The following is a 22,748-nucleotide window of genomic DNA, read 5'->3' on the forward strand; positions in this document are numbered from 1 at the left end:
AATGGTGCACATCATTTGTTCATTCCGTCTTGTTGTTATTTCTCATATATTTTGCATCTTGTCATCAAAATTAGTTGCTTTTGCTGAACTTAATGCCAGTCTTTGAAAATGCGTTGTTTTACCCTGTTGTGTACATAACATAAAATACATACAATACAAATATAATCATACATGCAATTTGAAATGGAACTTTGGCATTCCACTTTTAAACTATAAGAAAAATATTAGTACACAATAATAATAGAAATATCAAACATTACATAAACGTAATAAAATGTTAAGTGTTTAAAATAATAAAAATAAAAATTACCAACTTATCTCTACTGATCAGGAGGTGGGTTAGGAGGAAAATTAGGATATGGATCCCAATTCATGTTCGCGTCCGGGTTCCATGGCTGATTATAGGTGAACTGGTATGCTGCGTCATAATCATATGAATCATAGGGTGGTCTCATTTCTGGCTGATGTGCGGGATAGTATGCGGGTCGGGTCGGATAATACATCTCGCCAGGCTGCAACTGGCTTATAATTTGGCGCTGATGATAATCCCATCGGCCATGCTCTCGTTGCCGGGAATGCTCGTAGTCATTCCGACGTTGCCATGCCTCGTACTGCATATGCCTATCATAGTTCGTCATGTATTCATCCTCCATACGAACGCCTAAATCAAGAGCAGTCTCCCGAACAACTCCTATAATGTTGTTCGCCTCTTCCATTTCATCATCCGAACCTCTTTCTACCTGTCGCTGAGGTCCCTCGTATCGATATACCCGACCACGTCTCATCAATAATACCCTTGCACCGTGATAAAGGTTTGAACTTATAGTTTCACCTCCGTCCTCTATTTCGTTCATTGGACCCCCTTGGTGCTTATCTACACCTAAATACTCTCCAATGAGAGTAATGAAAATACCACCACCTATAATACTCCCCGATTTCATCCCCGAAACTACATTAGCGAGATAATAACCAACACAATAGGGAATGTTAACGAAACTCCTCGGGTCTCTAATACACTTGAGGTAGAACAAATCGTTTACGGTCAATTTCTCCTTATTTCTTCCCCTTTGTGTAATTGTGTTTGCTAAGAATCTATGAATCACCCGGAGTTCAGCTCTGTCTATATCTAAGTATGTATGATTTCCACTGGCGTGAAATTCATTAAAGTGGGACATACGCCTCCAGACAGCGTTAATATCAAATTCCCTATCTACCCTTTCTCCTTGGGCAATCAGGCTATTACAGTCGGGGCTCAAAAGTTCAGCAGGGGTGTAAATCTGTAAGGCCCTAGCTAAATCTATCATGGACATTCTGTACATGCGTCCACCTAACAGAAATCTAATAAAGCTTCTATCATCTATCCTCCTAACATCACTGTTTAACTTAATAGTACTAAGTAATTCTATACACCATTCCCTATATATGGTTCTACGAATGGAAAATAGGCGCATCCAATCGTTAAACTGAGAATTACCATACCTTTGCACCAATAATTCCCGAATCGGTTCGGCAAGGTCAACTGTTTCCAAAGGTACCCAGTCAATTGCCCTTGGCATTTCAACAACCTTAAAGTAGAGAATATGCATGTTCTTTTGATAATCTGGATACTCTATCCAACATCGATCAAATCTCAGATTTGGGTGTAACTGATCTTCATTAATGTCTAAGCTCAGAATCCTTTGATGTGGAGCGAATTGACGAAACTGATTCATGAATAATTGATCTTGATCGTGATATGGAATATGTTGCTCCTCCTGTTCTTCTTCTTCTTGTTGCATATGTTGTTCTTGTTCATGAAACATTTCCGGTTCGGGCTCTGGTTGCCTGGACGATGATGCTCCTGAACCTCCAGTATCGGCTCTCTGTAAAACACATTAAACACAAAAATTGTGCATCCAAATATGCATTAGTGTTAGCAAAATAATAACTTGAAACAATTATGATGACATGTTCAATTCATAACACATTTTATACACATTTTCTTAACAATAACAATTCTACACTTTTACATACGAAAATGTGTACAATGTTTTATCACATTTAAACTCTTAAACATGTCAACAATAATCATTATAGCAATTAAACACTTGTTACATGGCATTCAAATCAAACTAGTGCTCATTTTCATATTTTTGTCAAGTCTACACTTTGTCAAATAAGCATATACGAAAAATGTACATCAAGTTCATAAGCATTTATCTCAAATAACATGCCAAAATAATCACTACTAGCAATGAAACAAGTTTCAAATGGCCTTTATATCAAATTATCCAAGTTCATGAATTTTTAGACTTAAAAAGTCCACTTTAATTCTCAAAAACATGTTTAGGCTCAAAGTTTGGATCAATTAACTACCTAAACATGTTACACTACTTAATTTAGCAACAATTCATGACAAAAATCGGCCATAACCTGTTTATATCAAAAAGCCCCAAATTGCTCAAGAACACAAACCCTAGATTCTTAAAAATTTGAAGTTTTTAGCTTCAATTCATGTTAAATAGCTTCTATCTAGGATATACATGCATAATATAACAACAATTTAGCTCTAATTACACCTAAATTTAACAAAATCAAAATATAAATTTTCTAGCTCAAGAACACAAAAATTCGAATTTAAAGAGATTAGGGGTGAAATCTTTACCTTTCTCCTGAAGGGGTTGAGACTACTGAATCTAGGCATGATTGTTGTGAAGTTTTGCAAGAAATTTGGTGAAAAATGATGAATTTTTGAGAGTGTTTTGGAGAGTTTTCGTGTTTGTGTATGTGTGTTATTGTGAGAAACAGAGCAGATTTGCTGGATAAATGATCCTGACCAGTTTTCTTTAGCCATGCGAGTCGCATGATTATGTGCCTATCCCCATGCGACTCGCATGGGGTGTAATTTCTGGTATATTTTTTTATTTTTTTTTTATTTTTTTTTTTTTATAAAAACCTTATACTTTTAAAACATAAAATTTAATAAAATTTTTAAAAATTTTGTTTCTTTTTAAGACGAGGTCGTTTCGGGACGATGCCCTAGTCCGTCCCTCGACAAAATTTTAAAATTTGTCTTTTTGTAGCGATTGTTTTAAAAGCTAAGATTTTTGGGTTTTTTAATGTTTTTGGCATACTTTAAATCAATAAGATTAAAAATAATGATAATAAAAGTTCTCGTCCCTCCCTCGGGTAAAGCAATTTCGGTTCAAAGACCTAGTCTTCAACTTACGACGAATTTTAAAAATCATATTCTTAACTTAATGAGATAAAGTAAATTTTTGTTTTTAAATTCACACAACTTAAATATAAAATTCAAAATTAATAAAAAAAATCACACCAAACTTAAAATTTGAAATGCATAAAATTAAAAATTCATATTTTAAAAATTAAAAATTCACACCAAACTTAATTTAAAAATTCATATTATAAATTCACACCAAACTTATATTAATTTTTCAAATATTTACAATTTTAAATATATTGTTTTTACAAAGTTTACAATATTAATTTAAGATTTATATTAATTTTAAAAACATGGTAAAAATAAAATTAAAAATCTTTTTGTCTTTTTATCCCACTTTAATCAATCAAATATTATCAAAAATATGCGCCCCTCTTTTCGGTAAAGTAATTTCGGTTCCAAGACCTAATTTAACTCATGACGAATTTTTGAAATATTTTGGGTTGATTGATTAAAGATATTTATACCTTAAGAATAAACGTTAAATTTCGCAGTGATGTAATAAATTTTTGAATGATATCAATAATTTCGGTCGCCAAACCTAATTTTATTTAATACCAATTTAATACTTTTTAGCGAACAAATTAGCGTTTATTATCAAAAGGTTAAAAATAAAAATAAAAACTAAAAACTGTACAGACATACCTGTGAAATAGATTTCTTAGTTATATGATCTATTATATTCATAAGATAGTCGGTTTAATTGGTTTTCCATGGCTCCAAAGGCGTAACCTCGAGCATTCATTGTCTTTTCTTCTAAACATATGAACGGTCCGTCTCTGCATAAAGTAACAAATTCGGTATTTGAATAGGTTTGATTATTTGAACATTTACCTCCATGTGACCATTTTCCGCATTTGTGACATCGTTCTAGGTGTCGTGCTCTTCTTTTCGCTGCGGATTTTGATTTTCCTTTACCAAATTGTAACTTATTATCTTCGCATCTGGATTCTTTTCTAACTCCGTCCATTCTTTCTCTGATTACTGATACTATTTCACTCGGGAGTATGTCATTATTACGTTTAGTGATCAAAGCGTGTAGCATTAGACCATGGTTTAGTTCACAGGCAGTCTTCATTTCGTAAAAACCTAAAAAAAATAAAAATTCAGAATGGGGGGAGAAGACTAGTTCTTTAGGATCTGCTAGGGAAAGACCATACGTGTTCCATTTTCGAGAACTACACGAAAACAGACAATCTAACTCTAACAGAAATACATATTATCCTTTAAAGACTTGATTCTCCCCACACTTAGTTAGCTGTGGTGTCGAAATTGTGATTAACTTCGTTGTCGACTTCCATCGGACCATGTATGTAATGTTTAACTCTGTGACCATTAACTTTAAATTCAATCCCATTTGAATTTATCAATTCTATCGTTCCGTATGGGAAAACTCTTTTGACTATGAATGGTCCAGACCATCTTGATTTCAATTTTCCAGGAAATAGCTTGAATCGTGAATTGAAAAGAAGAACTCTGTCTCCTTCTTTAAATTCTTTTGAATTTCTGATTCTTTTATCATGCCATTTCTTCGTTCTTTCTTTATAGATTAACGAATTTTCGTATGCTTCATGTCTTAATTCTTCTAATTCGTTTAGTTGACTTAATCGTAGACGTCCGGCTTCATGTAAATCAAGATTACATGTCTTCAAAGCCCAAAATGCTTTGTGTTCAATTTCTACTGGAAGATGACATGCTTTTCCATAAACAAGTCTAAAAGGTGTGGTTCCAATTGGAGTTTTGTAGGCTGTTCTAAAAGCCCAGAGTGCATCCTCCAATTTAATGGACCATTCCTTTGGATTTGATCCTACGGTTTTCTCTAGAATACGTTTTAAAGCTCGGTTGGTATTTTCAACTTGTCCACTTGTTTGTGGATGATATGCGGTGGAGATTTTATGAGTTACTCCATATCTTTTAAGAACTTTCTCAAGTTGATTATTACATAAATGAGTACCCCGATCACTTATTAAAGCTTTCGGTGTTCCAAACCTTGCAAAAAGACGTTTTAAAAAGTTGACTACAACTCGTGCATCGTTAGTTGGGAGAGCTTGTGCTTCCGCCCATTTAGATACATAATCAATGGCTACGAGTATATATAGATTATTATGAGATTTTGGAAATGGACCCATAAAGTCAATACCCCAAATGTCAAATACTTCACATACTTGGATGACATTTTGTGGCATTTCATCACGTTGACTTATTTTTCCGGCCCTTTGACATGCATCACAGGATTTGCAAAGAAGGTGTGCGTCTTTGTAAATTGTAGGCCAATAGAATCCAGCTTCATAAACTTTTCTTGCTGTTAGTTGAGGCCCATAATGCCCTCCTGTTGGTCCTGTGTGACAATGGTTTAATATTTTACTAGCTTCATCTCCAAATACACATCGGCGTATTATTCCATCGGGACAACTTTTAAACAGATGTGGATCTTCCCAAAAATAGTGTTTTATATCACTGAAGAATTTCTTTCGTCTTTGGTACGATAATCCTTTTTCAAGGAATCCACAAACTAAGTAGTTTGCATAGTCTGCAAACCATGGGATTTCTTTATAATCTATCTTCAATAGATATTCATCAGGAAAGTTGTCTTGTATGGCCGATTCATTTAGAACTTCTAATTCGGGATTTTCAAGACGAGAAAGATGATCAGCGGCGAGATTTTCTGCTCCCTTTTTATCTCGGATTTCAATATCAAACTCTTGTAAGAGTAAGATCCAACGGATTAATCTTGGTTTAGCATCTTGTTTTGAAAATAGGTATCTAAGAGCAGAATGGTCGGTATAGACCACCGTTTTTGCTAGAACGAGATATGATCGAAATTTGTCAAAAGCAAAGACAATAGCAAGGAGTTCTTTTTCAGTAGTTGTATAGTTCGTTTGTGCTCCTTGTAACGTCTTACTAGCATAATATATAGGTTGAAATCGTTTTTCAATCCTTTGTCCTAAAACGGCTCCCATTGCAAAATCACTTGCATCGCACATTAGTTCAAATGGTAGATTCCAATTTGGTGTTATCATGATCGGTGCATTAGTGAGTTTTTCTTTAAGAATATTAAAAGATTTGATACACTCATCTGAAAAGATGAATGGCGCATCCTTTTCTAGGAGTTTATTCATAGGAGTGGCAATTTTAGAAAAATCTTTTATGAAACGTCGGTAAAAACCGGCATGCCCTAGAAAACTCCTAACTCCTCTAACATTGGTGGGATGTGGAAGTTTAGCAATTACATCTACTTTAGCTCTATCCACTTCAATTCCTTCTTTTGAAATTTTATGTCCAAGAACGATGCCTTCTTTAACCATGAAATGGCATTTCTCCCAATTAAGTACTAGATTTGATTTTTCGCATCTAATTAGCATTCGTTCCAGATTAACTAGACATGATTTAAATGTATCACCGAAGACTGAAAAGTCATCCATGAATACTTCCATGCATTCTTCTATCATGTCGTGAAAAATCGCCATCATACACCTTTGAAAGGTTGCAGGGGCGTTACAAAGTCCAAATGGCATGCGTTTGTAAGCAAAAGTACCATAAGGGCACGTAAATGTGGTTTTCTCTTGATCTTCGGGTGCTATTGGAATTTGAAAATATCCGGAAAATCCATCTAGAAAACAATAGTAACTATTTCCGGCTAATCTTTCCAACATTTGATCTATGAAAGGTAAGGGAAAGTGATCTTTTCTGGTGGCGTCATTTAATTTTCTATAATCAATACATACACGCCATCCTGTTACAGTCCTAGTAGGAATAAGCTCATTTTTCTCATTTGTGATGACAGTCATGCCACCCTTCTTAGGCACGCATTGAACTGGGCTTACCCATGGACTATCAGAAATTGGATATATCAAACCTGCATCTAGCAGTTTAATAATCTCTTTCTTAACTACATCTTGCATATTAGGATTTAGTCTTCGTTGGCGTTGCACATACGTTTTATGACCTTCTTCCATAAGGATTTTATGTGTGCAATACGAAGGACTTATTCCTTTAATATCATGAATCTTCCATGCAATGGCTGGTTTATGAGCTTTCAACACAGAAATGAGTTGTGATTTCTCATTTTCAGTAAGAGAAGACGATATTATTACAGGTAATTCAGATTCACCATGTAAATAAGCGTATTCCAAATAGTTTGGAAGTGGCTTTAACTCTAATTTCGGAGGTTCTTCTATCGATGATTTATATCGATATCTGTCTTCTTCTTTTAGCATTTGAATTTCTTCTGTTGTTGGTTCATATCCATTAGCTATAAGTGTAGCTAATATTTCAGCTTCATCAATTGGTTCATTACCTTCTCCTAAAGAACATTCTCCTGTTCCTTGTAATTCTGGAAATTCTTCTAATAATTCTGCATGTGCATCTATAGTTTGAATATAATAACATGTATCATCTGCAGATTGTGGTTGTTGCATTGCTCTATCAACTGAAAAGGTAACACTCTCATCCTCTATACTTAGGGTCAGTTTCTTACCGAACACGTCTATCATTGCTTTAGCCGTGTTTAAGAATGGTCTTCCTAATATGAGAGGAACTTGAGAATCTTCTTCCATGTCCAAAACAACAAAATCTACTGGGAATACTAAAGTACCAACTTTAACTAGCATGTTTTCCATTATCCCTCTAGGATATTTTATTGATCTATCGGCTAGTTGTATGCTTATTCTTGTTGGTTTCAATTCTCCAAGGTCTAGTTTAGCGTATAGTGAATACGGCATTAAATTTATACTAGCACCTAAGTCTGCCAATGCATCTATTGAACTAAGACTACCCAGAAAACATGGAATTGTGAAACTTCCTGGATCAGATAGTTTTTCTGGTATCTTATTCAACAGCACTGCTGAACAATTAGCATTCATAGTAACAGCCGAGAGTTCTTCCATTTTCTTTCTATTCGTGATTAGATCTTTCAAGAATTTAGCATATCTTGGCATTCCTGAAATCACATCAATGAAAGGAAGATTTACATTTATCTGTTTAAACATATCCAAGAATTTGGATTGCTCGGCTTCAAGTTTTTCTTTCTTCATTTTACTCGGGTAAGGAAGTGGTGGTTGGTATGGTTTAACATACGGTTTATCCTTAACTGTGTTATTTTCATTAACCTTTTCAACTACCGGTTCTTTTTCCTTATCTTGATCAGGTTGTGGTTCTTGTGGAGTAGGAATAGTTTCATCAGAAGTTACTGGTATTTCAGGTGGTTTAAGTGTTGTACCACTTCTTGTGGTAATAGCTTTAGCTGTTTCATTCCGGGGGTTAGCATTTGTATCACTAGGTAAACTTCCCGGTTTTCTTTCACCTATTAACCTTGCTAGGTTACTCACTTCTTGTTCCAGATTTTGAATAGAAGCTTGTTGATTTCTAAATGCTTGAGCATTTTGTTCATTTGTTTGTTTCTGAGATGTGAAAAACTGCGTTTGAGTTTCAACTAGCTTTGTCATCATATCTTCTAAATTCGGCTTTTTATCATCGGTTTGTTGTGGTGGTTTGTTTTGAAAATTTGGTCTTTGCTGATTGTAAGTATTATTGGATACTTGTTGATTGCTAGGACCTTGTTGGTTATTGTATGGAATATTTCGGTTATAATTCTGGTTTTGATTGTAAATCGGTCTTGGCGGTTGATAATTATTCTGATAATTATTTCCAGGCCTTTGGTTTATGTATGAAATATTCTCTCTTTGTTCCATTGTTAATTCAATACTTAGACAATCTTTTGTCAAATGTGGTCCTCCACACTGCTCACAACTAATTCGTATTGAGTGAATATCCTTAGTCATCTTTTCCATTCGTCTCTCCACAGCATCTATCTTTGCCGAAATGGAATCTAAGTCATGGCTAGAATCGGCTCTAGCTGCTTTAGATGATCTAATGATATCTTTTTCTTGGTGCCACTCATGTGAGTGGGAAGCAGTATTATCAATAATTTTGTAAGCATCAGTTTCGGTTTTCTTCATAATAGAACCACCAGCTGCTATATCTATGTCTTTTCTTGTAGTGATGTCGCATCCTTGGTAGAATATTTGTACTATTTGACAGGTGTCTAAACCATGTTGCGGACATCCTCTTAACAACTTTCCATATCTTGTCCACGCCTCATATAGAGTTTCATTTGGCTTTTGTGTGAACGTAACAATTTCTGCTTGAAGTCTTACGGCTTTAGATGCAGGAAAAAATTGTTTAAGAAATTTGTCAACTAAAACATCCCATGTATCAATCGCCCCTTCAGGTAACGATTCCAACCAATCTTTGGCTTCTCCCTTTAAAGTCCAGGGAAATAACATGAGATATATCTGTTCATCCTCCACTTCTCGTATTTTAAATAGTGTGCAGATCCTATTAAAGGTACGTAGATGTTCATTTGGATCTTCCTTCGGCGCACCACTAAATTGGCATTGATTAGTCACCATGTGTAGAATTTGTCCTTTGATTTCATAATCTGGCGCATTAATGTCTGGATGAGTAATTGCGTGACCTTGGCCAGTGCGTTTAGCTCTCATTCGGTCTTCCATACTTAAAGGTTCCAGATTCTCCATAATTGAATTTGTTGAATCGGTATCACTAGATGATTCTGATTTAATGGTTCGTTCCTCAACAATCTCTGTTTGAATGATTGGTGGTTCCGGAGGAAAGTTTAATGGTTCAGGATCTATGAACCGTTCCTAAATATTCTCTGGATTCTCAATTGTGAGGTTGGGTTCAAAAAATGGATTATCGGAAATTTGAACTGAAGTACTTGGTCGACTGGATGACGATTCTAAAGAAAAATCAACGGCGGTTATATTTGTTAAACGATGTCTTGATCGAGTTACAGGTGGTGAACGTACAAAAGGTGATGAACGTCTTGCTCGGTGCATTCACTGAATATCCTATTAGTTTTTAAAAGGAAAGAAAAATTATAATAAGTTATCCAATCAATAGACTTTTCTGATTTTGCCCACGTTTCGAATAGCCAAAAGATGCAGCAGAGGGGCAGGATTCGTTTGGTCTCAATATAATTGAGGACTGTTTGGCTCCAATAACCCGGTCCACGTACAAATCCAACTATTACTACGAACCAGAAAATTTTGATGTCTATTAATTTAACCACTCAAAATAAATTTTCGTAATTTTAAGAAATTTAGATAAGAAGTAGAAAAAAATTCTAAGTCCTAAAACTAGAATAGCGAGAAATAAGAGAGAAAAAGAGTTCGTCGCAAAAGGTCGAAAAAGAAAAAAAATGGTTGAAAAATAAAAAGTGACGGAAAAATAAAAGAAACTTATAAAAACTTAAAAATACTTAACTAACCTAACCTTATTACTACAACTAACTTAAAATTATAATCGCAAATTGAAATTACTAATTGGAATGATAATTGGTACATAGTAAAAGGTCTAAAAATATTAAAGCTTACAAGGAAAAACTAAATCCCAAATGGAAATAACTTAAAAAGAAACTAAAACTTAAAAAGGCGTCGCAAAATTCTAAAGCACCTAAATCTTAGTCTAAAGAAAAAGCACTTAAGGAATTCTACGGCAAAGCCTAAAAATCTAGGAGTAAAAATAACTATAGCAAAAACTAAGTTTAAAATTAAATATGAGCTAAAAAATACAAATATTACGCTACAACGATTAAAAAGGGACAAAATATAAAAGTTATAAAAAGTTATAAAAATATTAGATTTTATAAAAATATTATTTTTATATTTTATAATAAAAGTATTAAGTTTATAATAAATAAAACTAGTTTAAAAGTAATATAAATAAAATAAAGTAAAAACTTAATTATAATAATAATAATAAGATTAGGGTTTAATAATAATAATTAATAATAATATATTATACTCCGCATTAAATGCAGAATTAGGGTTAGGTTGTGGCCTTGTCAGACCCCTCATGCGAGTCGCATGAAATAAGCCGGTGGGTCATGCGAGTCGCATGACTGAACTGGACTGGTTCAATTGACAGGTTCAATTTGACAGGTCACGTAATATTTAATCTTTTATTTTCTGTTTTAAATTTAAATAAAATATATATATATAATTAAAATAAAAACTTAAAAATAAACTTAAAATACTTTATAATTTTGTAAAAATAAAAGAAAAACTTAAAAATATACTTAAAATATTTATATTTTTTTTTCGATTTTAAAAGATTTTTTTTTTTTTTACTTTTTTTTAATTTTTTAAACAAAAATATAAATTTTACAAAAACAAATTATAACTTAAAATTTAAAAAAATATGGCGTTTCGCTTCGGCGTTCCCCGGCAGCGGCGCCAAAAATACTTGATGTGAAGCGAGGTGTATATAAAATAGTTATTATTTTACTAGGAAAATACTATTAAATACGATACAATTTTACACAAGATATTTATTTATTTATAGAATGGATATACTTAAACCTTGCTACAACACTTATAGGCAGTGTACCTAATCGTACAGTAGTGTAGTTTTTAGTAAGTCCGGTTCGTTCCACAGGGAAATCTTTGAACAAAGCTCAACGCTATATTAGTTTATAAAAATACAAATATATATATAAGTAATATTATTATTATAAAGGGGGGTTTTTACCGTTTAATGACCGGTTTGTCGATTTTAAAACTTTAGTCGCAGTTAAAACCTAATGTAAAATATAAATACAAGACTAAAATTAAAGCGTAAAGTAAATAACGATAATGAAATTGCGAATAATAAAAATGCGATAAAATAAAATTGCGATAATTAAAAAGTACGATAATTAAAAGTGCGATAAAATAAAATAACAATAAATAAAAGTGCGATAATTAGAAGTGCAATTAAATATAAAATAAAGAAAATTAAATATGAAATAAAAGAATTATGCTTATTTAAACTTCCGTAATCATGATGTTTGACGTGTTGATTTTAGTTTTATGCCCATGGGTTAATTGTCCTTTGTCCTGGATTATTCAATATGTCCGTCTGGTTTTTATCCATAACAGTCCATCAGTCATAAATATAAAGTGCGAGTGTCCTCATCAAATTATTCTTATACCCGAAGTTAAATATTCCAACTAATTGGGGATTCGAATTGTAACAAGGTTTTAATACTTTGTTTAATGAATACACCAGGTTATCGACTGCGTGTAAACCAAGGTTTTACTACTTTGTTAACAATTACACCAATTACCCTTGAATGTAATTTCACCCCTGTTTTAATTATTCTAGTGACTATTAATCCATTCCCGTGTCCGGTTAAATGAACGATTATTCGTACATATAAATACCCCGCCCATCGTGTCCGATCGAGTGTATATGGTAATTTATAGGGACGCCCAATTGTAAATCTTTATATTAACATTAACAAACTTTCATTTAGTTAAACAAATATAAAGCCCATTAATAGCCCATAGTCTAATTTCCACAAGTGTCGTTCTTTTGTCCAAACCCCAATTATGGTACAAAGCCCAATTACCCAATTTTAGTAATTAGCCCAACATCATGATTACTTCGTTTTAAATAAGCATAATAATAACTTAGCTACGAGACATTAATATAAAAAGGTTGAACATAACTTACAATGATTAAAAATAGCGTAGCGTTACACGGATAGAATTTCGACTTACACCCTTACAACATTCGCTAACATACCCTTATTATTAGAATTATAATTAAAATTAAAATATAAATTATAAATATAAATATATTTACGTATGAAGAGGAAGAAAAAGATGATTAAAACTCGGCAGAAAACTGGCTTTATATAGGACCTGACCAGCAATTTTACTCCATGCGACTCGCATGGATTTGTGCTTCTGGCCATGCGAGTCGCATGGCCACCCTGGATCCAGCCAAATTGCTTTGTTTTCTTCTTGCCGACGTAATATAATAATAATAATATATATAATATATAATTATATATAATTATATATATATTATATTATATTCTTGTGCATAGTAGACTAGATATTTTTGGTCCGTTGTGTCGGGCGTTTCTTCTTGGCTCAGGTCCCGGTTCCGGATTTTTGAACGTCCTCGCGTACAATTTAATATCTTGTACTTTGCGTTTTGAATCTTGTACTCTTGTGATTTCGAGACGTTTCTTATCAATAATTGGAACCTCTTTGATTGTCTTTTGTTCTTTTGAGCTTTTTGGTCGTTTGCGTCTTCAATTCGTCGAATCTGTCTTTTGTCTTCACCTTTTATTATTTAAACGAATATCACTTGTAAATAGAACAATTGCAACTAAAAGCTTGTCTTTCTTGAGGAATAATGCTATGAAATATATGTTCGTTTTTAGCATTATCATGTACATATATTTATAAACGGAAATCTTGTGGTCTATTAATATATTGAAATGATTGTTATGATAAACCTATGAACTCACCAACCTTTTGGTTGACACTTTAAAGCATGTTTATTCTCAGGTATTAAAGAAATCTTCCGCTGTGCATTAGCTCATTTTAAGGATATTACTTGGAGTCATTCATGGCATATTTTGAAAGACGTTGCATTCGAGTCATTGAGTTCATCAAGATTATTATTAAACCAATTATAGTTGGATGTATTATGAAATGGTGTGCATGCCGTCAACTTTCGTTGTAAATAAAGTTTGTCTTTAAAAAACGAATGCAATGTTTGTAAAATGTATCATATAGAGGTCAAATACCTTGCGATGTAATCAACTATTGTGAATCATTTATAATGTATATGAACGGGTCCTTTCAGTTGGTATCAGAGCGGTGGTCTTAGCGAACCAGGTCTGCATTAGTGTGTCTAACTGATAGTCGTTAGGATGCATTAGCGAGTCTGGACTTCGACCGTGTCTGCATGTCAAAAGTTTTGCTCATCATTTTTGTCGAAAATTACCTGCTTATCATTCTTAGTCTAGACACATCTTATTGCATTGATTGCATGAATAGTGTATAGACAAAATTCATATCTTAGCGTATCTGCTAATTCATATCTTAGCGTATCTGTTACTGTAAACTTTGCCTAACATATTCCGTAAATTCCCCCGTAATCTACGAAACCTTTTGCTCTATATAATTAGAATACCACCCGATAGCTGGAAAATCATTTCATATCGAAAAATTCTTTATTCAATCGTACGAAATGGAATTCGTCATTAGTTCAAGTCCCTCGGATTCCGAAATGGAATCCCACTCAAGTTCCGAAAGCAGTGTGACCGGAATGGATCAACCAATTAGTCATCATCTATTCTGGATGAATTGGGGATGGGTTCGTAGCCTCCTTAATCATTGGAGACAAGAAAAAGGTGATCCCTTCCATCCACCAAATTGCCCTCTTGGCGATGAACCTGAAGCACTTACCGGCGAACCTATTCGAAACACTATTTTCTCTCTCATTTCTAGAGTATCTCGTCACGATTATATACTATCTCATATTACAAATCTTGTTCATTCACTCGCTCCAACCGCCAATCATCCCGGTGTACTAACAGAAATTAACGAACTTCGCGCCCGAGTAGTGGCTTCGGAACACATGGTGCAAGGATTACAAACACCATCAGCAGCACCAGCAGCATAACCAATACCGCCAGTAACATCCACATCGCAAGCCTCAATACCACAAGCTTCAGCAGCATCAGCAGCAGTTACCGGCAGTATCATCAACAATATCGTCAGCACCACCATCACCGTCAGTACTGTCAGCATCATCAGCACTAGCAGCACCTATAACATCACAAGTTCCGTCAGTTCAAGAATCACCGTGGACGTCATCATTAATCAACAACGAGTATTTTGTATCAACGAGTTATGAAGTATTAACTCATTCTTCTGAAGAAATTATATATATATTTTATATATATGAATGCTGAAACTATAAAAATCTTTCGTACTAAGCTATTGAATATGAATTGAAAAAGGGTAGATACTACTCAGTTATATTCATATTACTAATATGCTATGATGTACATCCTTCGTTAACAACCTAACCATCGTAACTACAATCTTTGATTCAATTAAATGAATTCGGTTTCATAATAAACCAAGTGTATCATTCAATAACATGTTTGATTTTACACTTTCATCTTCAATGTACTCGAAACTTACTGGAAAACAACATTCGTATCTTGTGAAGTTGGCAAGAGTTCTACGAGCATCAGCATAATTCACTAAGGAAATATCTATAAGAATAAATATTGAAGTATTGATTACATTAGCGAAATACTCCGCGAAGATTATGTAATCTCTAATGTTTTAGAGATTATTCTTTACTAATCCAAGCCGAAAATCAAATGAGCTTAATATGATATTAACTCATTAAATCTGTATTACATCTGAAGAAAATATACATACATATATTTTCATAAAGACTGTAATGAAAAATTCTTGTTCAAAATATTATTTGTGACATTTTTTTTAACGGGTAAGTAATACCCGAGAGATATATAAATGCACAATTAATATATTACATTCTTCGATTCTAATTCAGTAAATCATCAACTATACTCCCTATTTTCACAACAGTATGCCTTCTTTTATAAGAAATCAAAACAACCATACTCATTCAAATTCAATCACCTATTCTGATTTTTGAAATCTCAGAATGCAACTCGAGATATAACAAAACCATCACTCTTAGATTCCTATATCTTTCAAAGCTATACTTTGACTTCAAAACTGTGTTAGAACATCATATGTATTAACGATTACAATATGTGCTCAAACCCTTCGAAATTCCTGAAGACACTTCAACTAAGGAACAATCGAGATGATGATCCAACCACATGTTACCCACAGTTATACACCTGTAAAACTCTCGAACCCAAAGTCATAGTTTAACACGTACCCGCGTTGAATTCTTTAGCATTTATTAGCAAAAACAACCTTACGATTCTTTTCAAAGTAGCCAGTTTTGTCACAGCTTCAACAAGTCAACTTCGACTTTTCAGTAAAACTAATTTTATTATAACTTCGATAGATACGCTGCCCTTTCACAATCTTACTGGGGAACCTTTCATATCTCACCACATTAGCAGTAAACTTATCAACAACTTCATTAACCTTCGACTTAAACCTCTCCGAAAAGTCACTATACTTTTTCATTGAAACTCCATCTCTTACTCATCCGCATCTTGCAACAAGAATTGCCATACCAATTATTGAGAATCAGCAATCAGTATTTTGAAACCTCGCAGCATGTCTACATCAACAATTACATATACACACAACATCTACCTCCAAGACTTACATTCTTTGAATGAGAAATTTCTGAAAAACACCCTAAACTGCGAACCAGTTCTCGAAATTTTGAAAAATGCTGATGAAGCAGCAAAAACTGTAAATGACCTTAACAATAAAATGTTGGATGATAAAGGATAATATATTGGCAAAGCTCAGAAAAAGAGAAGGTTTGGAACTAGAAAACGGATTGAGCAAAGTATGAAGGAGGCTGTGGACAAATCACAAAGGCTGAACCTGCCTTTAAAGAATCTAAATGATTCAGTACTTGCTGAAGTCATTAACAAATACCTTGCTCCTGACTCCAAACCCCTGCGGATAATATCCTTCATCATCCTCTGATATTAGACATTCTAAGATATCATCGTATCTTTCATTATAAATATCATCCATACTTCTGAAGATATTTTTATAATTATTCTTATCTGAAATCATTTACCTCTTCGCGCTATCTGTATTATATCATAAAAGAAACTATTTTAGTTTCAAAATTCTAAAACATTTGAGTTTAAAATAGGAATATTCTTGAAGAAGTGTTGGGAGCTGAAGCATGAGTTAGTATAATATAATGACACTTGATCAACGTGATTATATTACAGTAATTCATGCTGAGTTTCTAAATGGAACATGATGATTAACAGATCATAACGTCATCATGTGCTATGTTACACGACTCTTGTATTCTCTTTGATCTCTAATTATCAAGAAAATATTTCTTGGTGATTCGGCCTTTTCCGAGGTATTCTGGTAATTTGACAAGTCAAGATCGTGCCATTACAATTTCCTTCCTAGAACATTAACAATGTTCATTCCGAAATTTATATCTGCGAATTCTGGACCATTACAAGCGGTGCTTAATCGCAAGAAGAAGAAACGAAAGGACAAAGCTCCGAACTAGAATTGGGAGTATAAATCATCGCAAATAGAAGAGAACATTAACTGTGGATGCCAATGATTATAGAAGAAGCAAGGACCTTGAAATATAAGGGAAGATATAAAACCCAACAACAACCCATAAATCACAAACCGTATATATCAATGCATATAGCAAAATAAAGACACGGGAGAACTAAAAACACTATAAAACCAAGAGTATAGTAGAAGTAAATAGATTCTTCCGGAGGCATATGAAAAAGAAGAGCGACAGATATGAAAGTGAGGAGTATATCAAGAATCAGCACTGGATGAAGCATATTGACAAATACTTTAAAATATGAGTTGAGAAGGTGTGAGTTGTGAGAAAACAAATGAGGTGGATTTATAGTGAAATATCCGACAGAGAAATCAAAATGGATTATCGCATTAATTCGAAGAGGATCATAATTTCCTTAATCGCCGAATAATCAAATCCAATATAGATTACAAAGATTTTCTTTTCGGAGATCAATCGTGATGACGTCAAAAGATACGACGAATCACTATTATCTTATTTTATTCATTTACGATAACTTCACTCACACGCTTCGAGTAATCGAATTATTTTATCCATTCTTCTTGAACATGATAAAACTCTGTAATCGTTATAATAACATTCTCATTGTTAGTCATGACGACCTCTATCAAATTTCGGGGACGAAATTTCTTTAACGGGTAGGTACTGTGACGACCCGGAAATTTCCAACCAAATTTAAACTTTAATCTTTATATTATTCCGACATGATAAGCAAAGTTTGTTAAGTTAAATCTCAAGAATTTTAAACTGTGTTCATACATTCATTATAACCTCGACCAAATTCCGACGATTCACGAACCGTTATATATAGATAGATATGTATATGTATATATATATTATAACTTGAGAATATTAATAAAGTATTAAACGTATAATACTTTACACGAACGTATTTGTTTCAATATGATTTTCGATGAAATTAAAAAAATATATAATGATTGAATTATCAGAAACATTGAATTATGATTACAAGTCTCTGTTGAGAGGTCCACTATGATTTGAGAAAATCTATTCCTCTTAACGATATTCAGAAAAATTTGTAAAGCTATTTATAAATAAAAACAAAAAGTGTCATTTACGAAAGTTAGACAAAAGTTAGTGGAGAATTGGTTTCCATAATATTCTATTAATCTATTTTCAAACGTACAAAGACGTTTTCAGTTTAAAAAAAGAACTTTATTATTAAAACGTATATAACTTTTATAAATATCTAGAATCACTTTTGACAACTCATTACTTAACCAGTATAATAAATATAACGATATTTATATTTTATTTCATTAAATATATATAACGATTTAAATTAATATTATATATATTTATACGCGTATTATACATACATAGTTTTTATACTTTTACTATACGTTAACTTTACCTTTACTTTACTTTTACTTTACTTTAACTTTAATAATTCACTTATAATTCATACTTTAATAATTCACTTTAATAATTCATACTTTAATAATTCACTTTAATAATTCATACTTTAATAATTCACTTTAATAATTCATACTTTAATAATTCACTTTAATAATTCAAAAATCTATTATAAATAAAATTCAATAGGTTTCATTATTTCATGAAACTTGAAAATATATTTCTCTAAACTCTCTCAATCGATTTACATATATATATATATATATATATATATATATATATATATATATATATATATATATATATATATATATATATATATATATATATATATTTGCTCTGTATTATCTCAAGATATTATTAGTATACATAAAATATTACGACGGAGTGCTGTCCGAGTGATTTCAAAATAGTTTTTTTTGAATGAGTCGAAGCTAAGGAAATTATGGGTTATAGCTATAGAGGTGATGGGTATGGTTCATGGGTATGCTCGTGAGGTCAATCTAGTGTTTATCATCTCCGTTGCATCTACGTACTTTCCTGCAATATTGAATCTCAATATTGATACGTTCGTGAATCCGAGGCCAACCTTGCACTTGTTAAATGACGTTATATGTATTTTTACTACGAAATACAGTATTGTAAGTTTCATTTGCTCCCTTTTTAATTGCTTTTGCAATATATATTTTTGGGCTGAGAATACATGCCCTGTTTTATAAATGTTTTACGAAGTTGGCACAAGTACTAAAACTAATTCTATGTGGGTTTAAACCAGAAATATTCCCTTAGCTTGGTAACATTAAACTACTTGTCTATGTACGGTAGGCGCGAATCCTAAAGATAGATCTATTGGGCCTGACAAACCCCATCCCAACTATGGGATGCTTTAGTACTTCGAGGTTATTTTAAACACACCTGATCTGGTGTACTTCAGAGGGTAAAACATGAACGTTAAGACTTGTTACCGGGTGCCTACAACTTATAGAATTCTTTTATACACTTGCGAGTGTACATATATTTATAAACGGAAATCTTGTGGTCTATTAATATATTGAAATGATTGTTATGATAAACCTATGAACTCACCAACCTTTTGGTTGACACTTTAAAGCATGTTTATTCTCAGGTATTAAAGAAATCTTTCGCTGTGCATTAGCTCATTTTAAGGATATTACTTGGAGTCATTCATGACATATTTTGAAAGACGTTGCATTCGAGTCATTGAGTTCATCAAGATTATTATTAAACCAATTATAGTTGGATGTATTATGAAATGGTGTGCATGCCGTCAACTTTCGTTGTAAAGAAAGTTTGTATTTTAAAAACGAATGCAATGTTTGTAAAATGTATCATATAGAGGTCAAATACCTCGCGATGTAATCAACTATTGTGAATCGTTTATAATGTATATGAATGGGTCCTTTCAATCATCCATCCAATGATCAGTTCAATCTACCTCAGCAATCCAATCAACAGTTCAACCTACATCATCCATACAATAATGAGTTCAACCGACAACAGTCATCCATCAATCAGTTCAACCTACAACAGTCAACCATCAATCAGTACGACCTAGAACACTAAAGTGACAATCAGTTCAACCTACACCACCCATACACTGATCAGTACAACCAACCACATCCATACACAAATAATTCGAACCTACAAAATCAATCTGTAAATCAGATCAACTTACAAATTTAAACCACAGATGAAATCAACCAACAAATACAATACACCAATTTGTTGAATGATAAACAACCACCGTTTGAAGGTAACGAAGATCATTACATGGTTGACCTACCTACATCTGATCAAAGCGGATCTAAGCATGATGATATGGAAAATTTGAATCCAAACAAACCAACAAAACACCCTTTTTCTAACTACATAGTTGATGAGGATGATGTTCCTGATAGTGATGATGAATACGAAGATGAATACGTCGACCAAACACAAACTTATGACTAGCCAATTAAGTATAATCCCCAACCAGATGATATATTTTGGAACATGCCACTGTTACTGTCGAACACCCAACCCGAAATGAAACCTAGATCAATGACAATATATGAAACCTCAGATCTAGTTAAATTGAATCAGACTTTCGAAAACAAGGAAGACTTTCTTATGCAATTACGTACAAACTGTGTTACTGAAGGGTTCCAGATAAAACCAAAGTACTCAGACAAGTCAAGGTATACAGCTACATGCATATCACCAAATTGTTCATGGCAAATTACTGCTAGGTGTATACAAGATAGAAACAACTTTCAAGTACGGAAGTTGAATGATCTACACACGTGCTCAAATACCCAAATTCTTCCGAATAATAAGCATGCCACCAAGAAGGTCCTAGGTAATATACTGAAAGAGGTGATGAAACAAGAAGGTCGTGTCTATCGACCGAATGATATAAGGACTGATATGTCGGCGCGATTTAAAATAAGTCTATCATACCACCAAGCATGGAAAGCCAAATGTTACGCAATTGAGATGTTGAGGGGTAGTCTTGAAGATTCCTTTCAAATACTACCTAATTATCTATATAATCTTAGATTGTCTAACCCAGGTAGTGTAACCAACATTCGAACGGACAACAAAGGCAGATTTGTTATGAGTTACATGTCCATTGGTGCATCGGTATGTTTAATGCTTTCTTTATTTAATTATTAATTCAACTCGTATTTAAAAATAATGTTTCAATACTTTAATATGCAGACACGTTCGTTTGTTAACTATGCACGACCAGTAATCAAAGTCGATGGGGCTCATTTAAAAAGTCGTTACTTGGGGACTAACTTGATTGCTGTCGCTATGGATGCTAACAATGGAATCCTTCCATTAGCCTACGGTATTGGAGCAGGAGAGACCACTGATCATTGGACATGGTTTTTTGGTAATCTAAGAGACTCTCTACAGTCTTCGGGGTGTTGTATTGTTAATCTTACCATTATATCTGACAGGGCACCTGCAATAGCTGCTGGCATATCAAACGTATTTCCAGAAGTATTTCATGCACTATGTGCTAGACATTTGTTGGGAAACCTCAAAAGTGTGTCTAAAAGGGTTAAAAGTTACGAGTGGCACTACTCGAAAATGTGCAAAGCGTATAGAAAATCTGATTTTGATCACCACTATGGTATACTAGCACGACGTATCCCAGACAGTGCACGTACACTCACTACTGTTGGGTTCAACAGATGGTCTAGACATCATGCAGATCGTGTTCGGTATGCTTACCTAACTTCTAATAGTGCAGAGTCAATGAACGCACTGTCAGTTCATGCGAGGAAACTCCCGATTACAATGCTTCTTGAATTCTTTAGAGCTTCAGTTCAACAATGGTTTTGGGAACACCGAAACACTGCCGATGGTTTAACAACCCCTGTCACACCATATGCAGAGCGTAAGCTTGGTAAAAGAAATCGTAAGTCTATTAGTTGGACTGTCAAACCGATATCACAAGTTAAGTTTGAGGTATTGGATATGAAAAAAGGCGGTAAAGTCAATCTACAAGATAAAACTTGCACATGTAAACAATGGGAGTTTTCCGGTATACCCTGTGGACATGTAATGGCAGTAGCAAGGTATTTTGTCCTACGTAACGTTACTACACACGTTCAGAAGTATTTCCACACTGAAACGTACAAGTCGGCATACATGGAAGATATTAACCCGCTAGATCATATTTCTGAATGGATAGATCCAGGACGCCTACAAACCGTCCTACCGCCATTGGTTACAAAGCGACAATCGGGTAGACCGAAGAGTACTGCTCGTATACCGTCCCAAGGAGAGGACAAAGACAATTTCAAATCTAAAAGAAAATGCAGTCGTTGCTTGAAATATGGACATACTAGATCAACTTGCACAGCACATTATGATCTTTCTGAAGGTAAACAAAAGTCCAAGTGTAACTCAAAAACAAAGGCAAAGCCGAAGGGGTTGGTAAAGGGCAAGGGTAAAGGAAAACGTGAAGACTCATGCTCAACACAATTTGGCTCCACTTACAATTTGAGTGATGATTAGCTTCTTCTTTGTGGTTTAAATG

The 22,748-nt window shown here is 33.6% G+C and overlaps 1 protein-coding gene across 1 annotated transcript; it reads left to right on the forward strand.

Annotated features, from left to right (window-relative positions):
• Positions 1–20,755: 20,755 nt before the first annotated feature.
• Positions 20,756–22,726, forward strand: LOC139870032 (uncharacterized). The gene is made up of 2 exons (XM_071857884.1): positions 20,756–21,337; positions 21,416–22,726. The coding sequence occupies exons 1-2, from the start codon at positions 20,756–20,758 to the stop codon at positions 22,724–22,726; spliced, it is 1,893 nt and encodes a 630-aa protein (XP_071713985.1).
• The last annotated feature ends 22 nt before the right edge of the window (positions 22,727–22,748 follow it).

Source organism: Rutidosis leptorrhynchoides, chromosome 10, assembly GCF_046630445.1.
Source record: "Rutidosis leptorrhynchoides isolate AG116_Rl617_1_P2 chromosome 10, CSIRO_AGI_Rlap_v1, whole genome shotgun sequence".
NCBI lineage: Eukaryota > Viridiplantae > Streptophyta > Magnoliopsida > Asterales > Asteraceae > Rutidosis > Rutidosis leptorrhynchoides.